We start from the raw sequence: 22,950 nt of genomic DNA on the forward strand, positions 1-22,950 counted from the left end.
CAGCATGCAAAATGGTGTGTTTGTTGACATCTCTGAAAAATCGATAGCGAGAGGTGGAGTCACGCATCGATCGATGAGAGACGTTGGCGAGCGGGGAGCGGAGAGCGGTGAGCGGGCGAACGCGTTCGCTATCGTTTTTTGAGAGATGTCAACAAACACACCATTTTGCATGCTGCCGAGTCCGGCCTTCCGCTCCTCCGTGCACTTATTGGCTCAGACGTTTTTCTGAATTCGGCCGATAATAATTACGATTTTGTAAAATTTTATATAACTTTTCTTCTCAGTTTAACCCAATCTACTATAATCTTTGGGGTCGTCCATATCGAATCAAACACCCTGTATATCGATTAATATTTTGTTAAGATTGAAACATATGATGTTTTTCTATTTATATTACAGGGTATTACTCATCTTGTTATCTGTACAACATTGATAATATACCTACTTAAAAATATTTTTGTACAATAGTTATGTTTTTAGTTTTTACATATAACACTTGTACTTGCAGCTGATAGAAAAATTCTAGCCAACTTCAATACCAAGTACCTTTCAATCATACCAGTGAGAAATGATTCGTCGAAACGATGCGATGTCGAAACGAATCGACATTGTCAAATTCGACGTCAATTCGACATCAATTTGACGGTGTCGATGTCGATTCGATATTGTTTCGGCATCGATCGACGAGCCATTTCTCGCTGGGTATTCACATAAAAAAATTGAGAGCCCGAGATGTCTATCTTTACAAAAATTAGAGCAACCGCACTCACTTTTAGAGATACATACGTGCATACATTCATACTGACATTTTGTAAAAAATGTGATTTTTGACGTTTTAAAACATTAGTAAATGTATTAGTAAAGAGAACACACTTTTTTTCACGGGAATAGAGCTTTCTCTATGAGAAAGCAGAAATATACAGGGTGCTAAAAAACTAAGTGCCATAAATTTGTGTGATAAAAGAATAGACGAGTCCAAGCATTTTGAGTATAGGAACCATGGTTCGGCGACGTTTTATTACGGCGTGATGGGCGTTTCATTAAATCGTCACAACGTCTGCGACGCAATGATTTTATTTCGTCAATTTCATATATGTATTTACAATAACTGTTCAAAGTTACGACCTCCAACGTTCCGACAAGTCACAGTAACGGAGCAATGACTGCCGCGTTCTTTGGAATATTCCAGGCATGTGTCGGATGATTTCAGATGCCTCTATGATGCGAGCGACCAGATCCTCCTCGGATTCGACTTTTTCAGAATAAATCATATTTTTCATTGCACCCCAGAAAAAGAATTCGAGAGGCGTTAAATCTGGTGACCTTGCAGGCCACGTCACAGGTCCACCCCGTCCGATCCACCTACATTGCAGGAGTTGTGACGATTCAATTAATCGCCCGTCACGCCGTAATAAAACGTCACCGACCCATGGTTCCAGTACTTAAAATGCTTGTACTCATCTATTCTGTCATCACACAAATTTATGGCACTTAGTTTTTTAGCACCCTGTATAGTTTGCTAGTTATTAAAAAAATATTTTTATTACTGTATAAAAACTGTCGTGAAAGAAGAGTAAGCACCTTCATTTCCCGAACGCGTCGAGAGAATTATATTAGTAATCATAGCGGAATTAACTCTCTCTCTGATCATGACTACAATGTGATCATACTTTTACCCTTAGCAATTTACAGTATGAACTGTATCATGTGCAGAAACTTCACAGACTTACTTTTTTCACTATCCTGAGTGAACACCGTAGCCATTAATAATGCACGTGTTCACAACAAGAATGTGCGTGACGCTTATAGTTACGTCGTTTAGCACGAGGAAACTGAATTATAGGGGTTTTTATTTCCCCTCTGTGAACTAAACAACTGTGACATGTCATTAGCATCGATAAAGGGCCGCATGTACTTAGATACTTGTTCTTTACGTTGAAAATTTGGAGACATTCAAAGTACGTTGTTGCACATATTTTTACTGCACGTTATTGCGAGATAGAAAACACAGTTTTAACAAAGTTATTTCCATAGAAACATAATACATTGAAACATTGTGCAGAATTATAAGTTTACAAGTGTTCGTTGAATATCTAGTAAGTTTTCTTTGAATAATTGCATCTCTCTCTTCTAAATGTATTCATTTTTTGGATAAAAGAAATCGTTTGACGAGGATTAACATTTTTCTTTTGTTATATTAACAAATACGTTTAATACTTTCTAAACCGGCCCTGTACAGTGGTTATCGATTAACGTGTTGCTCAAAGTGTACAATATGTGAAAGTCTTTCTGCTGAAGTTCGAAATATCGAAACTTTTTCTCAATGGTCCAATAAAGTTGTATAATTCTGCATTTTGGGGAGCAAAATACAGAAAAGCAGTTAGATATGTACGCGCAACATATTAACTGCGTATACTTACGATTTATTGTGCCACTAAAACCGATATGTAGCCACCCGATGTTTTTAGCAACTAAAATATAAATAAAGTGATACAAATAATCAGATAGGTATGGTCATGAGGAAAAGTTATGTTAAATTTTTTTTACTCTTTGCATTGTCACTTAGTGATTATAATATTATTGTGAAAACCTCTATATGCTTTCAATTAATTAAATTAATTTTTTATAATGCAAATTCGAGATATTAATATCAGTTTAATAATTCGTTTAGTATCTTCCCATTTTGTATAAGTAAAAAATACTTAATACTTTTTTTATAATAAATCCGTGTAAAATGCTATAATAGGAAACATTTTATTTGTATTGTGCAAATGGCGAAATTAATTTACAGTAAGTCTTACATTACAAAATGTAGCCATCGTCATAGGAAAAAGTTTTCCTGCAGTAAGGTGCAGTGGTTTATTAGCCAGCATCATTATAACCAATAGATTTCTGGCCTGCTTTGGCTTTAGGTTATACCACTTATAGTGATAAGTAGCCTCGTAAATTCCGTCACACTTGATAAACAATGAAAAAAACAATCAAGGCAGAACTTTAATGTTAAATTTATTAAACATTTACGCAAGTATTACATAATATTTGCATACTTATGTTATTGTAATATTTAAAGTATCAACTTACTTGAACCACTAAAAATTCTCCTACCACACAATAAAGACACATATGTGTGAATGTATTAATAAAAGTTGTCAGTATACAAATGAGTCGACCGATGGATAGATTACTACCTTGCCTCATTATCTGCGCAATAAAAGCGATTAAACGTAATTAAAAGTTCTAGTGAAATTTTTGTACCAAAGAGATAAATATAAAAGTAAATATTATATAATATAAAGTGGACAACTCTTAGGTACAAATTGTTTCTTTTCGTAATTATAAATGACCATGATCTTGATATATGTTGTCAAGATCAATGTCCTAAGTAAGATGTTGACAACACAATCAAAGATCATCCGTGAGGGTATTCGTTTTATGCATAATTACCGAAAATGTGAAATATTTATTAGTTTTAAATATAACTTTTGTCTTTCTCTCTGATTGCATTATGATGGAGAAAAATTTATAATTTACAATTTAGAAAATATACTTGCGGTGATAAATAAAAATCCAAACAGAGCAAAAAGTATGCCAAAATAAACCAGCAGACCAAGCAGCATCAAATTAAATGTATTATCAATGATTTTAATGGATCTGTAAGCGAAAGTTAGTAACAAATAATGACTCTTTTTTTATTCACTCTTTTCTACTTAAAAAAATAAAAGAAACCTTTTATAGTTACAGCAAAAGCTTTTACATGTTATAATTTAACTTATAGAGCTTATATGTATAATGAAACTTATGCAATTAAAATGTCAAATTGAACAAATTACATAATTCGTATTGTGTCAATTATAATCACCAACTCTTGTGCTTATTAATATCTTCATACATGATATATGGATAGGTTTATAATTAATTCCTACTATGTATTTAGGTATGGATCAATATTATTAACTATGTGCTAAATTTTTTTCGCCATTTTATAGCAAATTATTTCCCTCTTGTTTCGACGTACTGAATTGTTGTAAATAGAGAAAATTTTAAGCTTTAGAAAAATAGAAATAATTTTAAGCTTCGAAATTTTTGTAATATTTATTTGACGTATTTGTGAAATTACTTCTCTGTTTCATTAATGTACCGAACCTGATGAGACGCTTATGATCCTGTACACTAGAAGACAGTGCTTCTTCAAAGTGACTAAATTTATCCAGATTCAGAATACGCGTCTTGAGGTTTTCGAGTTGACCGCATACGTGGAAGACCAGATAACCCATGAAGGAGTCTGTGCCGGTGTATATAGCGCCGGCTGTCATCAAACTAAAACCTTGTAGAATGAAAGTAGTCTCGTAAAACGGACTGTCATTTACATTGTATATGTAATATGTTTGCAGCGGCAGCACTTTGCCCGGATCGGTAATATTTGTCATATATCTCATTGATATATTAAAGGTAGGAAGAATTACGATACAAATGAACGAGACCAACATGATAAAATATCCCCAAATCATTATTAGTCGTGCCTTTCGTGCTTGTCGTAACATAACGACTCTTTCATTTTCTGACTTTGATTTTATCCAATCTTCTTTAACCATTTGTAAAACTGGTATGAGAACTATTAAAAATAAAGTACGAGCGTTAATGTTAAATTATCAATTTTATGGTGTAAAACATTCAATAAAATAATAAAAATAATGAAGTCTTTTGACAATTGTAAAAAGAAATTATAATGACAATAAAAAGAATTACATATATCATTGAAATGATAAGCGAAAGCTGTGTAACAAAATGTTTAATGCTAAAGGGCTATAATTTTAAAACTGATTATTATGTACGTATATGTGTGTATATGCAGCGTTTTTATTTTGAAAAGATTATTATTAAACTTCTGTATTAAGTAGGTACATTTCAAATTATTGGGCACAATATAATAACTTAATGTTTAACGTAATTACAAGAACCGACATTAACTAAATTTGTCTTGAGGTTTTTTTTATGAGACGTTTAAGAAACCTGAATAATTGATTTTCTTACGTTTCTAATTTTTTCTGTTGATTTAGGACATTGTGACATTAAAATTTATACATATACTACCTTGCTTCTTTTGCCATAAAAGAACAAGTTTTATTATTGATATTAAAAGCGGTAAACTGTATTGCAGATTATCGATCATAGATGTAATATTGCCCCATATTCTGATGAAAGAATGTAAGGTTGGAATGATGCTACTCCAAATAATTATATTTGATATAATAATAACACGTGCATCCATCATCAATTTCTTTCGAGGAGTTTTGCTGGGTTCTGGCCAAACCCCAAACAAGCGTAAGCATGGTCGATTTAATTTAATAACCCAATTGTAATCTGTTTTTAAATTTAAAAATAAAATTAATAGACAAATTAATAAAGTTCATAAGGATCTCATGTGATAAACATAATTTCGAAGGGATAAGGACTAAAAAGCCGTGACAGGATGTTAAATGTCGAATTCTTATTTTAAATTTATTGCAAAAATTAATAAAGTTTCTTCTCAAATCACATCAGTTAATATTCTGCTAAAATTGAAACACATGACTTTTTTCTATTCACAAAGTTTTACTCGTATTTTAAATCTATGTATAAGATATCTGGTAGTTTCCGAACTATCTTTCGTGAGCAGGTACATAGAAAGGATTAAACTGAACAGGAAAGTCCTTTACTATTTTGTAAGTTTTTTTATAATTAATAATTAATTAATAAAATTGCACGAATCAGTGTGGATTAACGATGTGAATCAACGAAAAGAGGCAGTTCAGCGTTTACGGTTGTTAGGCATTGAGAGGAGCAGTCCGCAACAACATTGACACGTAATGTTAGACAGAACGTTCTTTCTAGTGATCTGCCTTTGCTGTGTGCCTAGCTCTTGTGCGCGCAGCTAATACCAAAAATATCGAATTTCCTATTTATTAATTCTATTTATTATCCTATTTATTAAAATAATATTTTTATCACAATAATAAGACTATCGAAAAGCACCTTTATATCCCGAATGTGTAGAGATAATCATATCAGTAGTTACAGCGGAATTAACTTCTTCACTTATCATGTCTACAACGTGATCATACCCTTAGCAACTTACAACATGAACTGTGACGTGACCAGAAAATTCACAGACCACTTTTCTTGCTCCCCTAATCGAACACCGCAGCCATTAATAATGCACGTGATCCTAACAAGAATGCGCGTGACGCTTATAACTACATTGTTTAGCCCGGGGAAACTGAATTATAGGGCTATTTATTTCCCCTCTGTGAACTAAACAACTGCGACATGTCATCAACATCGATAAAGGGACGCATATAGTCGTAAGTGCTTGTAACACATTTCACAAACTGCAATATTCTTTCTCTGGAAAAATTACGGATATTAAAAGTACAGTGTTGTTCATATTTATGCTGCACAAGAGGGAGAGTAAAATGTAAGTTTTAATAAACTAATTTTCATAAAAATATAGCGCATACTTGAAACAATGTATAAAATTATAGATTTATAAATATTTATTGAATGTTTGATAAATTCTTTCTAAATACTAGTAGTAAAAATCTTCTGGATGTATTCATTAAAAAAAACTTTTTGATGAAGTTAACGTATTCATTTTTCTTTTGTTACATTAACAATGAATGTAATAATTTCTAGCTAAAACCGACCCTGTGCGGTAGTTATCGATTAACACTTTGTGGGAGGTGCACGACAAGTAAAAGTTTTTCTGTTAAAGTTCGAAATATCAAAACTTTTAGTTCATAACAGTCTAGCTAAGGTGTACAGTTTTATATTTCGAGAAACAGATAACAGAATACAGAAAAGCAGTAAAAGCAGTCAGATATGTGCACGCAACAAGTATGCTTACAACCCGGCTTGTTCATTCCATAGAATTTTAAATTTTCGCATGGACACGATCTCTTTGAGAACTTGCGGCAAGTGAAAGTTTTTACGTTTAAAGTTCAGAACGTCAAAACTTTTCTGAAATGTACCTGTTTCACGATGGCTTGGTAAAAGTTGTATACTTGGACAGCAAGTTGTACATTGACAGTGAGCTAAGTGAGCGTGCACCAAATACACCTACCGACTATTGCATCTATCTGTAAAGGAAACTATAACGTACCGTTTCAGTTCAACATACTTATCAGCAGTATCATTCTAAAGACTCTGTTTGTTGAATGTAAATATTTATATAATACATTTAGACAGAGAGAGAGGGAGAGAGGATGGGAGGGGAGAGAGAGAGATAAAGAATAGTTTTTATGATATACATGTATGCATATATGCATGTGTGTTTGAACGTGCGCACCACACAATAACAGAACAATTATTTATTATTCATGTTTTGAATTATCAGATCTAAAATATTTATTCAGATATTATAACTGTTGCTTGAAAGTTTATTATTTGTAATTATTATAAAATAGGTCGTACAAGCAAATTATTACTACATATTGTAAATGATACATCTGGCTTAGGTGTTCTTCAGAGATACATTATTACGAGTGTGATATTTGAGGCATAATCGGCAGTTAATATTTTTGCTGTCGATAACGTACCGAATAACATGAAAACTTAACTTTCCATTAATTTAAATTAATTTTTGTCAAGAACACAATTTTGATTATGCATTACAAATTATTATTGTACAATATTTTTATATAATTAAGTAATTTGTTTTATATTGTGATAACATTTATTGTGATACATTTATTCTGGTATCATTATTCCTCAATGTTGTCTGAATATCCGTTCATCCGTAAACTTTGCGTTTAAAATAAAAATAAAAAATAGAACGTGAATAAATTTTTATGATTTAATTAGCTCGTTGAGATATTCGATATTTTCACTTATGCTGGTATGAACATCTGGAACCGGAGTTTCGATGCATGAAATACCATAGGTAGCTAAACCGACAAGTTTGCCTTCATAAATCAGAGGGCTGCCACTGTCACCCTAAATAATAATTATTAACATTATTCTTATTTCTGTTACATTTACCTGAATGTTTTACATATTATGTAAACACATATACATATACGTCTATGAATTATTACTACTATTCTTATGCCTTATCTCTTTCAAATTAATTTTTAGATGCAGTTAATGAAAAGAGAAAAGAAATTCTTCTGTAAAAAATATTGTTTAAGTATGGTATATACACTCGTGAGAAAATGTTTTTCTAAAACTTTAACAATTATCTAGTTTTTAAATTAATTATTAATAATATTAAACGTTAATAAAAATAAATTATTTGTAACGTCAAGTCAGATGATATAAATATTAAAATGTATCGTTTCTTTAATATAGTTAATAGCATCTTTTTACCTTGCAATAATTACTTCCGGATTTCACTCGAGTGCAGAATTCAGACTTAGAGAGCTTTTTCTCGTGGAAGGACTGGCATTCTTGAGGATCTGTCGTTGCTAACGTTACTTGCTTTAGATTCGCAGTCATCTTTTCTTCACGATCGGCTATCATCCAACCAACTAACTGCAATTGCGCACCCAGAGGCACTTCTGTCTCAGATACTGCAATTGGCTGCACTTTCTCATTGAATTGAAGTGGTTGTATGAGCTGCAATTTTATTATATTACTGCAATCTCTGCGTTCGATGTCGCCAAAAGCGATATAATAATTTTTCCAAGATAATAAAAAGTTATACTTTTTGGATATCAGCATTTTAGCTGAATGATTAATTGTCACACAGAGAAAGGAATAATTTTTAATTAAAAAAATTAAACAGAAAATTTTGAACTATTAATTATTAGAAATAATTAATTAAGGATGTTTTGTACGTACAATCGTAGTAAAAAGTAACTGAAATTCGACTTTAACGAATATATACACTTCTCATATTGTTTGGGCAATAAAGATTGCGTAGAATTTTATTATTTATTCATAGCTAGAGTTCAGAAATGTATTTTAATTTTTCTCTCCGTTTTAGTCATTTGAATCAATGCGGTCACACCTTTCTTGTAACTGCACGGGTAAATTCGTTGCAAATAAAAATTCTTATAACTTGTAATTGCTTCAGTGAAACAACTCCGGATTTTTTAATAAGTTTTGAACATATGTGCGAACAATCTGTAAAATTTTTGTTGAATTCCCAATATTTGAAAAATATGTACTAAACATCCTTAAATCCACACTTGTGGCATTTAATTATTCAAATATCCAAACACATGACAATTTGTGTGTGTGTGTGTGTGTGTGTGTGTGTGTGTGTGTGTGTATCTTTACTTACGAGTATATGTATACTATATAAATTATATAAGTGACATAATATTTAATTGTAATATCAAAACAATATAGAACAATGTAGAAATATGAATGTATACCTTAAGCACACCAAGTCCGCTGGTGACATCATTTTCAAGTGGGTTAACGTGATGATTTTGCGAGAACATTTCTTTAACATAGATACGAACACCGCCGGGTTTGAGGCTGCTCGTGCCGCTCACTATAACTACATTATTCAAAACGTTCCAGATATGCTTGAACGGTGGAACACATCGATCTGAGGTGACGATATGATACTCGTCAAGTATAGCGCCGGAACATACGTGTTTGCCGTTCTTTCTGATCGACACAACATATGGATGCTGCGTGATATCAACATCTCCGTCATTTTGCGTTATTTCAGCATTGGCACCTGATACAATCATATTTAATGTCACTTTCTCTGAAGATACTATTACGACCAATTGTTTCTTTCCTTGCGAGATGGAAAAATATCATTTTCTCAATAGCAAGAAGCGATTAAAGAGATAACAATTTTTATTTTGCTTCACGCACAAGTAGTCTAGCTCTCACAACGTGTGCAATTAAATCATCTTGAAGGCATTCGCTTAATTATCGAAGCTCAAAATATAATTTTTCTGTCAAACGTTGCTATAATTACTTAACGCGAATAAAACCTCTAATACAGTAAAGATCAAATTCAACCATTTATTTAACCACTTACCACTAACGGCGATGACGACCAAAATCCATGTTAGAGGTAACATTGCGAATGTACTGTACGAAAACGTGGTTTCGGCAGAATTTAAAAAAATTCATTGCCACTCCTTCGCTACTGCTTATATATACGAACGAATATTTACGCAATTGTGATCAGGGGGGATTCCGATTCAATGTGTTTGTGCGCAATATAACATGTGTACGATATCCTTGTGCGTGATAGATACGTGCGTAAGCGATGCTGTTGGGAATCGGTTTGTAGGCAAACAGTGCCGTCTCTTTGTCATCATGAATGATTAATCATTTATATAATTTGATGATAAGAGCAATATGTATGTCATTAAAGGCACAGGTGGTAAAGTGACGGTTTTCTTCTGACTTTTGTATGAAAGATATCTCCTTGTGCGATAAAATTAGTTTAAACAGTGTTTAAGGAATAATATATTATTTTGTATGCAATAATATTCCAAATAGGAAGCCATTTATTATATAAAAAATAGGTAATATTTGTATGCACACGTACTTTTATTTGTATGTATGTATGTATGTATGTACTAAAATGTGTTTGTTCGTGTGTACATAGATACAACAAAGACGTAATTTCTCAATGTCACTATTACACTAATAATTTAAATCTTTTAATATAATTTTTATGCATTTTTTTACAGAAGTATACGAAATTTTGATATTTTGTTCTGGAAAAAATACAACTTTCGAGTATTCGCAAGATAACGCGATATCTGCATAAATTTTCCAAAATAATTTGTCAAGAATAACGGATGCGCAATATACTGACAGTAAAATACCGATTCGATCTGTGAATTGTACGTATGATTTATATGATGATATTACCACTGACAAAACGTATCAATATGCAAACACTCTAATTGCACGAGGCATACAGTCAGTACGAAACCTGATAAGTCGTATGCGATCTGCGATGTCGATCCTCAAATTTATGGTAAAATTCTTGGACGTGCGGCACAAGCGTTTCGTTAAAATTTCCAACTGGCTGCAGATGTGAAAGACGAGCAGTATGAAGAAGTTATAGATGTATAGGAGAGCGTGACAATTACCGGGCTGATGCATTGAATGAAAAATGTGATCTCGAATTACTGACTAACGAATGTATCCTACAGAGGATATTCCGCGACGAAACCGACAAACTTTGTCAGCATATTCGGATGGTTATTGCTAATCGGCAGTTTGCCTATGTTGGTAACGTTTGTTATAAAGGGTTGCTTTCCAGCAAGAGACACAGATTGACGCAGTGTAACGCAGAGAATCGAGTCGAGCGTTTTGCGCGCGATATGAATAGCACAAATTCTATTAAATTATTCACTGCACAGAATTATTCCATATAAAAAAGTCAACACATGATTTTGTATTATATATTTTAAACTATTTGACCAACTCTTGGATCCACTTTTTACAAACAAGAACTAATATCAAATTATTCGTATTCATTCTACATTTTCGATTGAGTTCTTGTGGTAAGTAACACGGATATGTAACCGGCCGACGTTTTCAATAACTATATAAAACAAACGTTAATAACAGTATAAATATAAGATATTTTTTAATAAAAGAATAATTGAGATAATTAATTGTATGGTATAAAATATTACAAATGTTATAAATAATTTTGAAAAGAATTATATATAAAGAGTTAAATAAAAACCATACAATTAAACCGTTATTTGGAAACGCATCTTCATACTAAAAAGTATAAATAATTACATATTAATATACATATACATATAAATATAAAATATATGTAATCCTTTCTGAATTCACACATTGCGTTTGCGTTAGCGGAAACACATTAGTTGCTACAACAAAAAATTTTCCTTTCCTGCTACTTATCTAAGGTATCCTAACCATGCTGGTTAGATTTCAAAGTAGCGACTATGTAAGGATGTACACATCCTGAAATGATCTTAAGAGCTGATAATCTGTTGATGTTATATCTAGTAAATAATAAAGTTTTTCGAAGTTTAGAAGCGCAATTTTGGTAACATTTATGAGATCTAATTTGTTGCAGACAAACAACTTTCGATAAAAACTACTATTTCCTTATACTTTAAATTGTTTTTGGTTTTTATTTAACTCTACCTTTTATATAAATAAATTACAGTATTAATTATATTAAAGTTAAAATTTGAGATAACTTACGTTACAAAATGTAGCCATTGACAAGGGAAATACTTTACCAATGTTAAGATAAAGAGGCTTATGGGTTCTTATCGTTAGAAGAATTAAGTTCCGAGCTCTTTTTGGATCCATAGTATACCATTCATTGAAATACACAGCACAATGGATTCGATCACACTCAAAATCGTCATACATACATAGAAACGTTAGTTAAAAATTTTAATCGCATGCTGTGCTATTTATAATATTTATGTGCAGTTTTCAAATATGCGTTCTTCAATAAAGTATGCATTTAATGAATTAATCTTTAAATATTAAATACAATCGTTAAACATTTTATATTAATGAGCATGTATTATATTACGTGTAATACGTATTAATTATTTTGCAAAATCTGTGTTAATTACATAAATGCCAAATGTAAATTTGTATATAAAGTTATAATGTGTTGGTAGAATAAATCTATTATAATTTACAATCACGCTTAGAAAAATATCGTAGCTGATAGCAATTAAACAATTTCAAATTTACCTGCGTTGTTAACATTTCACCCACAGCACAATACAGGCACATGTGACCAAACGTATTCATACAAACGCTTAAAATATATACCAAGTGAAAGATCGATAAGTGTTGGCCACTTTCGAGCATCTAGCATATTATTAAAATATAAAAATATAATATTTGAATGTTACCGAGATATTTATATTTAAATAATATATGTACAATCAAAATCTATGTGCTTTATATACACATAATTATCATTATTTTTATCCTTAAGTTCTTTTAGATTCAAGATCAAACATAGTTTTCGAAAGACATTTCTTCAGACGTTATCCTTTCTGGATAATGGCCGACAGTCTAGCACACGCGGTGTCTGATATACGAAAAGTGACCAGTCGAAATGGAGATAGATTGGGATAAATTAGAAGAAAAGTTATGCATTATTTTGTAAAATTCGTTATACTTATCAAGTAATTAATTCAAACATTTGAGCGGATGATCGCGTAGAAAACGAGGCCGGACTTGGTAGGCTTGCAAAATGGTTTACTTAGCTGTTTCTTCTATATCTTCTATGATTCGATAGGCGATACGCGGTGATTGTTTCTCGCCTCTGGCCCCTTGTCTATCGGATGATATAACAGAAGATATAACAAGTAAACCATTTTACTGACAAGTCTGGTATTTCATGTGCTCATTCGCCCACACGTTTTATTTAAAATAGCACGTGACTTTTCTTTTCAGTTTAATCCAATTTATAATATCTTAAAAGTTTTAGTAATAAATAATTTCAAACGAGACAAAAATAAAAAATAAACGTAAAAAATAAGTCGCTATTATTGCAAGATACTTATTTTATATTAAAACTATATTGAAACCATATGCAAATAATCATGCCATATAATAAAAATTTTTGTAAAATTACTTACATTTATCATCCAAAAACCATAAAAAGCGAAAAGAATGCCAAAATATAGAAACAATACCATCAATATTATGTTGAATATATCATCTATATGGTCAATAGCTCTGTAAAAATATATTGTATAATAATTTACAAAAAGAATATCAATTAATTAAAGATCTTGACATAGACATATATGCATGTATGTGTACCAAGAGCTTTTCTACAATTAAAAGAGTATTAATTAATAAATATTTTAATATTAATATAAGAACACGACAAGGATAGTATATTATTTTCATCGTATTTACGATACAATAATTTATATATCAAGTTACTTACTCTTAAATATTGATATTCAGTATTCAGCTTGGTTTCTTATGCGTTATTATTCATGCGTTAAATTAATCATTGTACTTAAAATGTGTATGTATAAGAAGTATTTTGACAATAGATAGAAAAATATATACCTAAATACTCGGATGTGATCCATCACACAATTTTTTAAAACGTTATAATGCTCGACGTTATGCAAATGCATGAGACGATTCCTCAGAATGTCCAGTTGACCAGAGATATGAAACACCGAGAGACTAAGAAAATTGTCAATGCCTGTATAGCACATAGCGCTGAAGACAAGGGCAGTACTTTGAATAGTGAACGTTAGTTCGTATTGTGGACTTTTACTCGTGTCGTAGATGTAATATGTCTGAAGTGGTAACGGCCTCTCCAGATCAGTGATATTGGACAGGTATCTCACCGAGTGGCCAAATATGGGTAAAATATTTACAACAACCCAGCTCACTCCCATTATGCAGTACCCAAATATTATAATAATGCGAGCAATGTGTGCCCTTGCGATCATCGTTGCTTCTTCTTGAGGTGTTTTTGCCTTCATCCAATCATCCGCGACCATATTTACTATCGGCGCGACAGCTTCAAAAACATGTTAACAAACAGAATTAATAAGAATGCAGAATAGTAAATGTCAATATTTATTAACTTACTTTATGAAATTTAATTTAACATATTTATATCTTTAATTTAATAAGTTTTTTATATTTATTTGAGAAATTTCTTTTGTTTATTTAAAATGGACATAGAAATTAGTTACTCTAAAATATGAAACACCTACTCTGAATAACACAGGCCTACAAGATTTTCCCCACCGAGATCTAAGGGTGTTTCTCTATGTAATTTTTTGCGCTGAATCCAAATCTGGCCGCAGAATTTGTCTAGCACGTCAGAATTTTGAGATATTCTAATTTAAAAGTGCAAAAAAGGCCATTTTTTGACATTTTCAGATGGAAATAAGTTTGAAACGCGATGATACTCGTTAATTTAGTCAACAGATTCGGATTTCTCATGACAAAATCTACGGAAATGCATATACGCGGTTTTCGAAATGGTGTAATATAATTACAACTGTCGGACACTTAATATTAACAAATTCCATTTTCTTTGGTACCTAAGCACCGAACGTTTCTCAGACCGATTTCTTCAGAACTTTGTATCAAAGGGTTTTTCGGGTCACTGATTAAGATTTTAAAGTTAGAATTTGTATTTTCAACATGGCTGATCAAATATGGCGGCCCAAAAATTAAAAAATCGTTACAATTCTCTCAAAATCCTGACGTGCTAGACAAATTCTGCGGCCAGATTTGGATTCAGTGCTAAAAATTACATGGAGAAACACCCTTAAATCTCGGTGGGGATTCAAAAGTGTCATTTTTGTAGGCCTGTGTAATTCAGTGCTATACTTATAACTGCGAATCAGCGAATATTCACTGTTTTCAGTGACAATCCACTGATTGACTTTTAGAGAGTACTATCAAAAACATTTTAAATCGTGTAATAATACCAAATTATAATTGCATCTACCTTCTTTTTTCCACCAGAAAATTGCGTATCTTAGGACGCAGCTGACAGTTGGTAAAGTGTACTGCAAGTTATCTGTCAGTAGTAAAATATCAAAACGGATTCTTATCATGGAATGTATACCGGGAATCACAATACCAAATAGCATTATTGAGAAAACGAAAAGCGCATGTAAATTGCACACACGCTTTTTCCATGTCGTTTGTTCGGACTTAGGCCAAAGTCCGATTACCACTAGACTATATCGATTTAACTTCACTGCCCATTCGAAATCTATATATTACAGAAATTTCAATAGGTTGTGTTAAAATTTTTTTAATAAAGATAAATATCGCTTGACATAATCGCTTGATGTTATGCTAAAATATGTACTAATGATACTTACTGTAACTTTAAAATTAAGAAAATCATAATTTTTTAAACTATTTTTTAAATTAATTTATTAATATTTTGTAAGGTTCCGTAAAATATGTTTAAAAGCGCTTCACATAAATGAAATATATGTATACATACATATAACACGTCACTGTTACTTAATTATTATATAAGTAATATTAAAAGTATAATACAATATTACATACAGGGTGTCGGATTCGATTTGGACCACTCCAAAGATTATAGTAGATTGGGTCAAACTGAGAAGAAAAGTTATACATATACCATTTTACAAAATCCGTAATTATTATCGCGTAATTAAGAAAAACGTCTGAGCCAATAAGTGCACGGAGGAGCGGAAGGCCGGACTCGGCAGACATGCAAAATGGTGTATTTGTTGACATCTCTCAAGATCCGATAACGAGAGGTGGAGTCATGCATCGATTGATGAAAGACGGAGGCGAGCGGGGAGCGGTGAGCGGGCGAACGGCGCGCAGCGAGCGAACGCGCGACATATGACACCGCGCCGAAAAAGTTTTTCTGGTGGTAGGAGAATAATACACCATTTTGCATGTCTGCCGAGTCCGGCCTTCAGCTCCTCCGTGCACTTATTGGCTCAGACGTTTTTCTTAATTACGCGATAATAATTACGGATTTTGTAAAATGGTATATAACTTTTTTTCTCAGTTTGACCCAATCTACTATAATCTTTGGAGTGGTCCAAATCGAATCCGACACCCTGTATATTCCGAATTTTTAAAAAATTGCAAATTTATTTTTATGATGTATGTACATATTTGTAAATAATTTTATCTTCAACAAAGAAAAATCTGTTTTAATCAAATTCGCATTTAACAATCGTTCACACAATAAAACGTTAGACTAATTGAGAAACCGTAATGCCCGTATCACACTAGCGATTGGCGACTGCGTCTGCGTTCGCGTTTGCGTCTACGATTGTCTCTGGACCAATCCGAAAGGAGTTGCCGACGATTGCGATTCGCGATTCCCGTTTAACCGGCCGTCTATTTTCAAACGCGAACGCAGACGCAGTCGCCAATCGCTAGTGTGATACGGGCATAATACGTTTCGTCGGATTAGTATTTCGAACGTTATGTATTCACGTATTGCAACGTCTAAATATATCAATAATATACACATAATGAAAGAGTTTTTTATTGACATATAATAAATGATAATCGTATGTCCCTTTTGACATAACTTTGGTCATCTAACCTTTTTCTGATAATAACCCATTGTGATATTTATCATGAGACGTACTTTCGTACGCAAGGAATTGTGATGTTTCCATGATGAACGTAAGGTATAGACTGACATGCGTTTCTTTATCGCAAAACGACGTAAGCTCTATATAGTAGAGGAACGATATTCCGTGTGACTGTACATAATAAAAATTCTTAAAAAGAAGAATTCATGTTCGCTACAGGAAATTTTGAAAACTCTAAATGTACCCTCTTGTACAACTTCGAAGAACTACGAGTACAACAGGTTCGAAGTTCATAAATAAAACTTGAGATAATGACTGGTTGACAAGTACCTGGTCTCACGGCAGTTCGTGTAGTGTATTGGTCATGTCCTGATGTAGTGGTAATCGATCATTAACTGTCTATAGCCTTACAGTGTCTATAGACACATCCGGATATTGTAATATTATTTTTACCATAACATAACAAATCGATAGTTTGTTTGGCTCATAATAAATTGAGTTAAATGGTGAAATAAATAAGAGTACTTTTGTTTGTATTTTGTAATATTAATACAGAATTATGTTAATCTGTACAAGTGTCAGCTTTAGGGCTTGGACGTTCGTGCGGTTTCTGGATGCGTGCGTGGAGTACCATTGCGTGCGAGTGAGTCGAATACTCGTTAAAGTGAGATAGTAAAATTTTTCAAAGAGACCCACCTCTCGACTCACTCGCATGCAGTAGCGCTTTGCGCGCACACAAAATTATATTGGATGACAATTGGAAAATTGTTGAGAATAAATGCTTGTTATTTTCTCTATAATGAGTGGACAAAATGCAATAAGTGTTAGATATATTGTAGAAGAAAAGCAGTAATTTTTATTATCATATACATAGCGAAATGAATACACACTATGCAAACATTGTAAAAGTAAATATTAGAACTAACAGCGTAATAAAAGAGAACTAATAATTTGGCTGGCTGTAAAGCTTAGCGATATATAATATATTATTACAAAATAATGATAATCTATAATGATGGTACATAATAATTGAGATATGTACTTTTGAAAACTATTAAATTATATTTTCTAATGCATTAGTAACTGTTACTATACCTTCAAAGAACTCTAAGTAAATTCTTTTCACGGAAATACCCGCTCACTTCTTTTTAAGGTATTCACTCTATATTATAACTTCATAAATGCATATTCTTTTTATACTACATACTAACAAGAATAACAGGTCTTTTCTGCAAAATATTTCAATAATTTCAAATGAAGGATAAGTAAGATAATTAAGTTGTCGGATATGTTAATTATGTGAAACTATACATACTATATGTATAATTTAGATATATTACAATTGTGTGTAAAATTCTCCTTAGCAATTGTGAACTATATTCATACTTTTAACTTGTCTGTTATACTAATTATTATTCTTAAACTAATGGTACATGTAATACCTTTCTGACTTGTCTCTTTTTCTCTCCCTTTGTCACAGCATCCAAGCCAATCTTTATTTTAAATCTTTGATTGACTTCTTGTAGTAAGTAACACGGATATGTAACCGGCTGACGTTTTCAATAGCTATATAAAATATACTTTAATAACGATGCAAATAGATGTACTTTTAAATAAAAGAATCATAAATATAATTAATATTTATTATATGAAATATTATAAGAGACTTAAAAGAAATTTCCTTTTGTGTAGTGCTAAATGAGAACTGTAATAGTGATTTGAAGTACACGTATCTTTATAATAAACTAAAAAATATTAAAAGTACATGTTCAATGTAATCCTATTTGACAGTAAGTTTAACGCATCTGCGCTGGTGGGAAAACTAATAAATGGAGCTACAACAACAAAATTCTCTTCTTTGGTGATAAATTTGTGTATGGCATAATAAATGTCCTGGTTAACTTAAAAGTGACATTTACAGTATGTGATCTGACTTTTTGGAAGAAAACATCTTTCGACAAGAGACTATATGTATAGTAGAACTTGCTTCCAAAGCTGGCTTTATGTAATTTTACAAAACATATCACAATATTGTGTTAAATAATTAACACAAAACTTTAGATTTTCTTTTATATGGATGCTTCAAATTATTTTCAGTTTTCATTTAACTCTACCTTATCTATAAAGGAAATACTTATTAATTATATTAAAGTTGTACTTGAACTTACGTTACAAAATGTAGCCATTGTCAAAGGAAACACCTTACCAATGTTAAGATAAAGAGGCTTACTGGTTCTTATTGTTAGAAGAACTAAGTCCCGAGCATTTCTTAGATCCATAGTATACCATTCATTGAAATATACAGCATAATAAATTCGATCGCACTCAACATCATCAAACATACATAAAAATGTTAATTAAAAATTGTTGAAATATTGTTCAAATATAATTTGAAGCATGCTGTAATATTTATAAAATTTATGTGCAGTTTTCAAATGTGCATTCTCCAATATTAACTAATTGAATTTCAGTTTGATAAAAACACGTTTGATTAAATACACACGTGTTTTAAATTTTGTAATGAGTATACATTTTATATGTATATTATTATAAATTACATTTGGCAATGCAAATTATTATTTAGCATTATAATAACTTTTGTAGAATAAATCCCTTATAATTTGTAATTGTGACTAAAATAAATAATCGGTAGGAATTAAAAAATTTCAAGTTTACCTGAGTTGTTAACATTTCGCCAACAGCACAATACATGCACATATGACCAAATGCGTTCGTAAAGACGCTTATAATATATGTCAAGTGAAAGACTGTTAAGTGCTGTTCACTTTCGAGCATCTAGTCATATTATTAAAATATCAAATTTAATATGAAATATAAAATTTAATATTCAGATCAAATTTAGTTTTTAACATAAATTTTTTTGGTATGCCGTTTTTGTATTACTTATGAAAGCACAAATATTTATTATTTAACGAAATCCTATTAATGTTTTCATTGACAAATTAACTTGTGTTATAAAGTAACTTATATTAGAAATTGCATAATATGTAAATATTATAATAATGTAAATGTAAAAAATTAAACTAAAATAAGTTTCAATTACCGTGTGAAATACTTGATGTATAAGAAGTAGAAAGTTATTTTATATAAATATATTAAAACCGTATAATATAAATAACTGTGTAATGATACTTTTCATAAAATTACTTACATTTATCATCCAAAATCCATAGAAAGCGAAAAGAATCCCGAAATATAGAAATAATATCATCAATATTATATTGAATATTTCTTGAATATGATGAATAGCTCTATAAAAAATATTGCATAACAATTACAATACCGAATAAAATATTAATCTGAAAGATGTCACAATATACAGGGTGTTATGTAATACCCGCCTCCCTTCTTATTTGCGGATAGAGCGGACTAGACTAATTGCAAGTCGAAAAGTACTCTAGCATTTTGCAATTTTCGCAATAGTTAACGAGTTATTAATTATTGAAAATCGATTAGTCTTAGCCCGGCCTCCTGCACAATTCGTGCGCACGATGAGATGCGGCCCTCTCACGATCGGCATTGCTAGGCGCGCGGAGAGTTGTTTGTCATACGTAACCGTTGTTGTGTGTCACAAACAACTCTCCTCGCGCCTAGCAACGCCGATCGTTGGACGGCCGCGTCTCGCCGCGCGTTTGAATTGTGCAGTAGGCCGGGCTAAGACAGCGATTTTTAATAATTAATAACTCGTTAATTATTGCAAAAATTGCAAAGTGATACAGGATTTTTGAACTCAATCTAATACGCTCTATCCACAAATAAGAAGTGAGGCGGATATTACATAACACCCCGTATAAAGATATACCTAAGTAGCCGGATATGTTCTATCACGCAATTTTTTAAAACTCTGTTGTAATTTGAGACATTATGTAAATTATACATGAGGCGATTCCTTAGAATATCCAATTGGCCACAGACATGAAATACCGAGAGACTAAGAAAATTGTCAACGCCTGTATAACACATAGTATTGAGGAATAAGGTAATACTTTGAATAGTGAATGTTAGTTCATATTGTGGGCTTTTAGTTGTGTCGTAGATATAATATGTCTGTAGTGGTAATGGTCTCTCCAGATCAGTGATATTAGACAGGTATCTCACCGAGTGGCCAAATATCGGTAAAACAACTATAACAAACCAGCTCACTCCCATTAAGCTGTACCCAAATGTTATAATGATGCGCGCAATTTGCGCTCTTGCGATCATCGTTGTTTTTTCCTGTCGTGTTTTCTCCTTTAACCAATCGTAAGCGATCATGTTTATTATTGCTGTCACTGCTGTAAAAACATGGTAACAAAAGGAAATTAATGAGAATATAGATTTATTTGGTTGTTTAAAAATTGTAATATAACTTAAGATTTTTAACTTCGTTTCTTAATAGTCAATAGAAAGTTTAGTTACATTCAAATATAAGATATCTATGAAAACATTTTATATCGTTTAATAACTAAGTTGTAACTGTATTTACGTTTTCTCTTCCACCAGAATATTGCAAATCTTAGGACGCAAGTGATGGCTGGTAAAGTAAACTGCAAGTTATCTGTCAGTAATAAAAGGTCGAAATGGATTCTTATCATGGAATGTATTGCAGGAATCGCAACAAAGAATAACATCATTGAGAAAACGAGAAGCGTATGTGCATTGCACATACGTTTTTCCCATGTTGTTTGTTCGAACTTAGGCCAAAGTCCAATTAATACTAGACTATATCGATTTAACTTCACTGCCCATTCGAAATCTATCTTTTGCAAAAATTTTAGTATATGTTAAAATTTTTTTGTATAAGGACAATTACCGTTTGATTAATCGTGATTAAGCTAGAACATGTATCAATTATAATAACTCTAAAAATAAGAAAGTGATAATCTTGTCAAGTAATTTATTTATTTCGGTAAGGTTTCATAGAATATGTTTAGGAGCTTCTCATATAAAAGAAAGGAAATATACATAAGTCAGTATTACTTATTTATCGCATAAGCAATATTACACATGAAATGCAACCATTAATTTACAATTTAGGAAAATAAATTGCAAATTTATTCATATGATATAATTACAAATAATTTTGATATCAATAAGAAAAATCTGCTTTGACATAACTTACATGTAATAATTATTCAATTAACATAATATAATAACACATAAAAAATTGAAAAACCTTGACGAGTCTACTATTTCAAACGTCATAATATAATTACAATTTATAAATATGAAAAATAATGAAGAAATATTCACTTATTAACGAATTTAATAATGAATGGTAACCGTATCTTCCTTTCGACATAGCTTTGTTCGTCTAACCTTTTTCTAATAGTAACCCATTGTGATATTTGCTCTGAGAAGTGCGATGAGAAGTATTTTTGTACTTAAGAAATTTTGATGTTTCCATATTGAGTGTACGATGCAGACTGACAGTTAATTCTTTCTTTATTGCGAACGAAGCCAGCCATAGATAGCTATAATAAGACGATATTCCGAGTGCATAATAAAAATTCTTAAAAACAGGCGATATTCCGTGTGCCCTAGAAGGAAATTTAAAAAACTTTAAATGTACCCTCTTGTTTCACAACTTTGGATAACTACAGTGCAACAACGTTCGGAGTATTCATAAATAAAAACCGAGGTAATGACTGGTGGATAAGCCCCTGGTCTCACGGCAGTTTATGTAGATGTATTGATCATGTTCCGAAGCAGTGGTAATCGATCATGAGTTGTCTATAGCCTTGCGATGTCTATAGACATCTGGATATTACTTTTATTACTTTTATTAATACGAAATAATTTGAGTTAAATGGTGAAATAAATAGGTAAAAGTTTTTTTTTGGTATTGTGATATTAATATAGAATTACTTTAATCTGTATCATATATATATTTCATTTTTATGAACTACATGTTTCATAAATAATCTTCTCT

The 22,950-nt window shown here is 31.6% G+C and overlaps 5 protein-coding genes across 8 annotated transcripts in view; all 5 read right to left on the reverse strand.

Annotated features, from left to right (window-relative positions):
- LOC105562041 (odorant receptor 43a-like) overlaps nt 1-2,134 on the reverse strand; it is a 6,903-nt gene extending 4,769 nt beyond the window's left edge. The window contains exon 1 of the mRNA XM_012012541.1: nt 1,582-2,134. Within this exon, the coding sequence (XP_011867931.1) occupies nt 1,582-1,651 (70 nt within the window). The 5' untranslated portion in view covers nt 1,652-2,134. The remainder of the gene's footprint in view (nt 1-1,581) is intronic.
- Nucleotides 2,135-2,192: 58 nt separating this feature from the next.
- Nucleotides 2,193-6,121, reverse strand: LOC105562040 (odorant receptor 43a-like). 2 transcript variants are annotated; one of them, XM_012012540.1, is made up of 8 exons: nt 6,013-6,121; nt 5,092-5,361; nt 4,144-4,612; nt 3,552-3,651; nt 3,082-3,201; nt 2,802-2,957; nt 2,421-2,471; nt 2,193-2,347 (listed from the first exon to the last, which is right to left on the reverse strand). In XM_012012540.1, exons 1-7 carry the CDS (start codon nt 6,080-6,082, stop codon nt 2,424-2,426), a joined length of 1,233 nt encoding a protein of 410 aa, XP_011867930.1. In that variant the 5' UTR covers nt 6,083-6,121; the 3' UTR covers nt 2,193-2,347; nt 2,421-2,423. The 2 variants fall into 2 exon arrangements, with proteins under 2 accessions (XP_011867930.1, XP_011867929.1); XM_012012539.1 differs by having other exon boundaries at nt 2,193-2,471.
- A 1,270-nt stretch (nt 6,122-7,391) lies between these two features.
- Nucleotides 7,392-10,161, reverse strand: LOC105562045 (chymotrypsin-2-like). The gene is made up of 4 exons (XM_012012545.1): nt 9,983-10,161; nt 9,357-9,670; nt 8,344-8,592; nt 7,392-7,971 (listed from the first exon to the last, which is right to left on the reverse strand). Exons 1-4 carry the CDS (start codon nt 10,023-10,025, stop codon nt 7,825-7,827), a joined length of 753 nt encoding a protein of 250 aa, XP_011867935.1. The 5' UTR covers nt 10,026-10,161; the 3' UTR covers nt 7,392-7,824.
- Nucleotides 10,162-11,368: 1,207 nt separating this feature from the next.
- On the reverse strand, nt 11,369-17,293 carry LOC105562046 (odorant receptor 45b-like). Its single transcript, XM_012012546.1, has 7 exons — nt 17,027-17,293; nt 15,419-15,688; nt 14,008-14,473; nt 13,563-13,662; nt 12,664-12,783; nt 12,154-12,309; nt 11,369-11,512 (listed from the first exon to the last, which is right to left on the reverse strand). Exons 1-7 carry the CDS (start codon nt 17,100-17,102, stop codon nt 11,447-11,449), a joined length of 1,254 nt encoding a protein of 417 aa, XP_011867936.1. The 5' UTR covers nt 17,103-17,293; the 3' UTR covers nt 11,369-11,446.
- A 594-nt stretch (nt 17,294-17,887) lies between these two features.
- Nucleotides 17,888-22,508, reverse strand: LOC105562047 (putative odorant receptor 69a). 3 transcript variants are annotated; one of them, XM_012012549.1, is made up of 8 exons: nt 22,338-22,508; nt 21,505-21,576; nt 20,842-21,313; nt 20,191-20,290; nt 19,695-19,814; nt 19,187-19,342; nt 18,461-18,584; nt 17,888-18,247 (listed from the first exon to the last, which is right to left on the reverse strand). In XM_012012549.1, the coding sequence occupies exons 1-7, from the start codon at nt 22,423-22,425 to the stop codon at nt 18,519-18,521; spliced, it is 1,074 nt and encodes a 357-aa protein (XP_011867939.1). In that variant the 5' UTR covers nt 22,426-22,508; the 3' UTR covers nt 17,888-18,247; nt 18,461-18,518. The 3 variants fall into 3 exon arrangements, with proteins under 3 accessions (XP_011867939.1, XP_011867937.1, XP_011867938.1); XM_012012547.1 differs by having other exon boundaries at nt 21,505-21,774; XM_012012548.1 differs by lacking the exon at nt 17,888-18,247 and having other exon boundaries at nt 18,402-18,584; nt 21,505-21,774.
- Between the last annotated feature and the right edge of the window lie 442 nt (nt 22,509-22,950).

Source organism: Vollenhovia emeryi, unplaced genomic scaffold, assembly GCF_000949405.1.
Source record: "Vollenhovia emeryi isolate VEMERY1.0 unplaced genomic scaffold, V.emery_V1.0 DF939197.1, whole genome shotgun sequence".
In the NCBI taxonomy this organism is placed as follows: Eukaryota; Metazoa; Arthropoda; class Insecta; order Hymenoptera; family Formicidae; genus Vollenhovia; species Vollenhovia emeryi.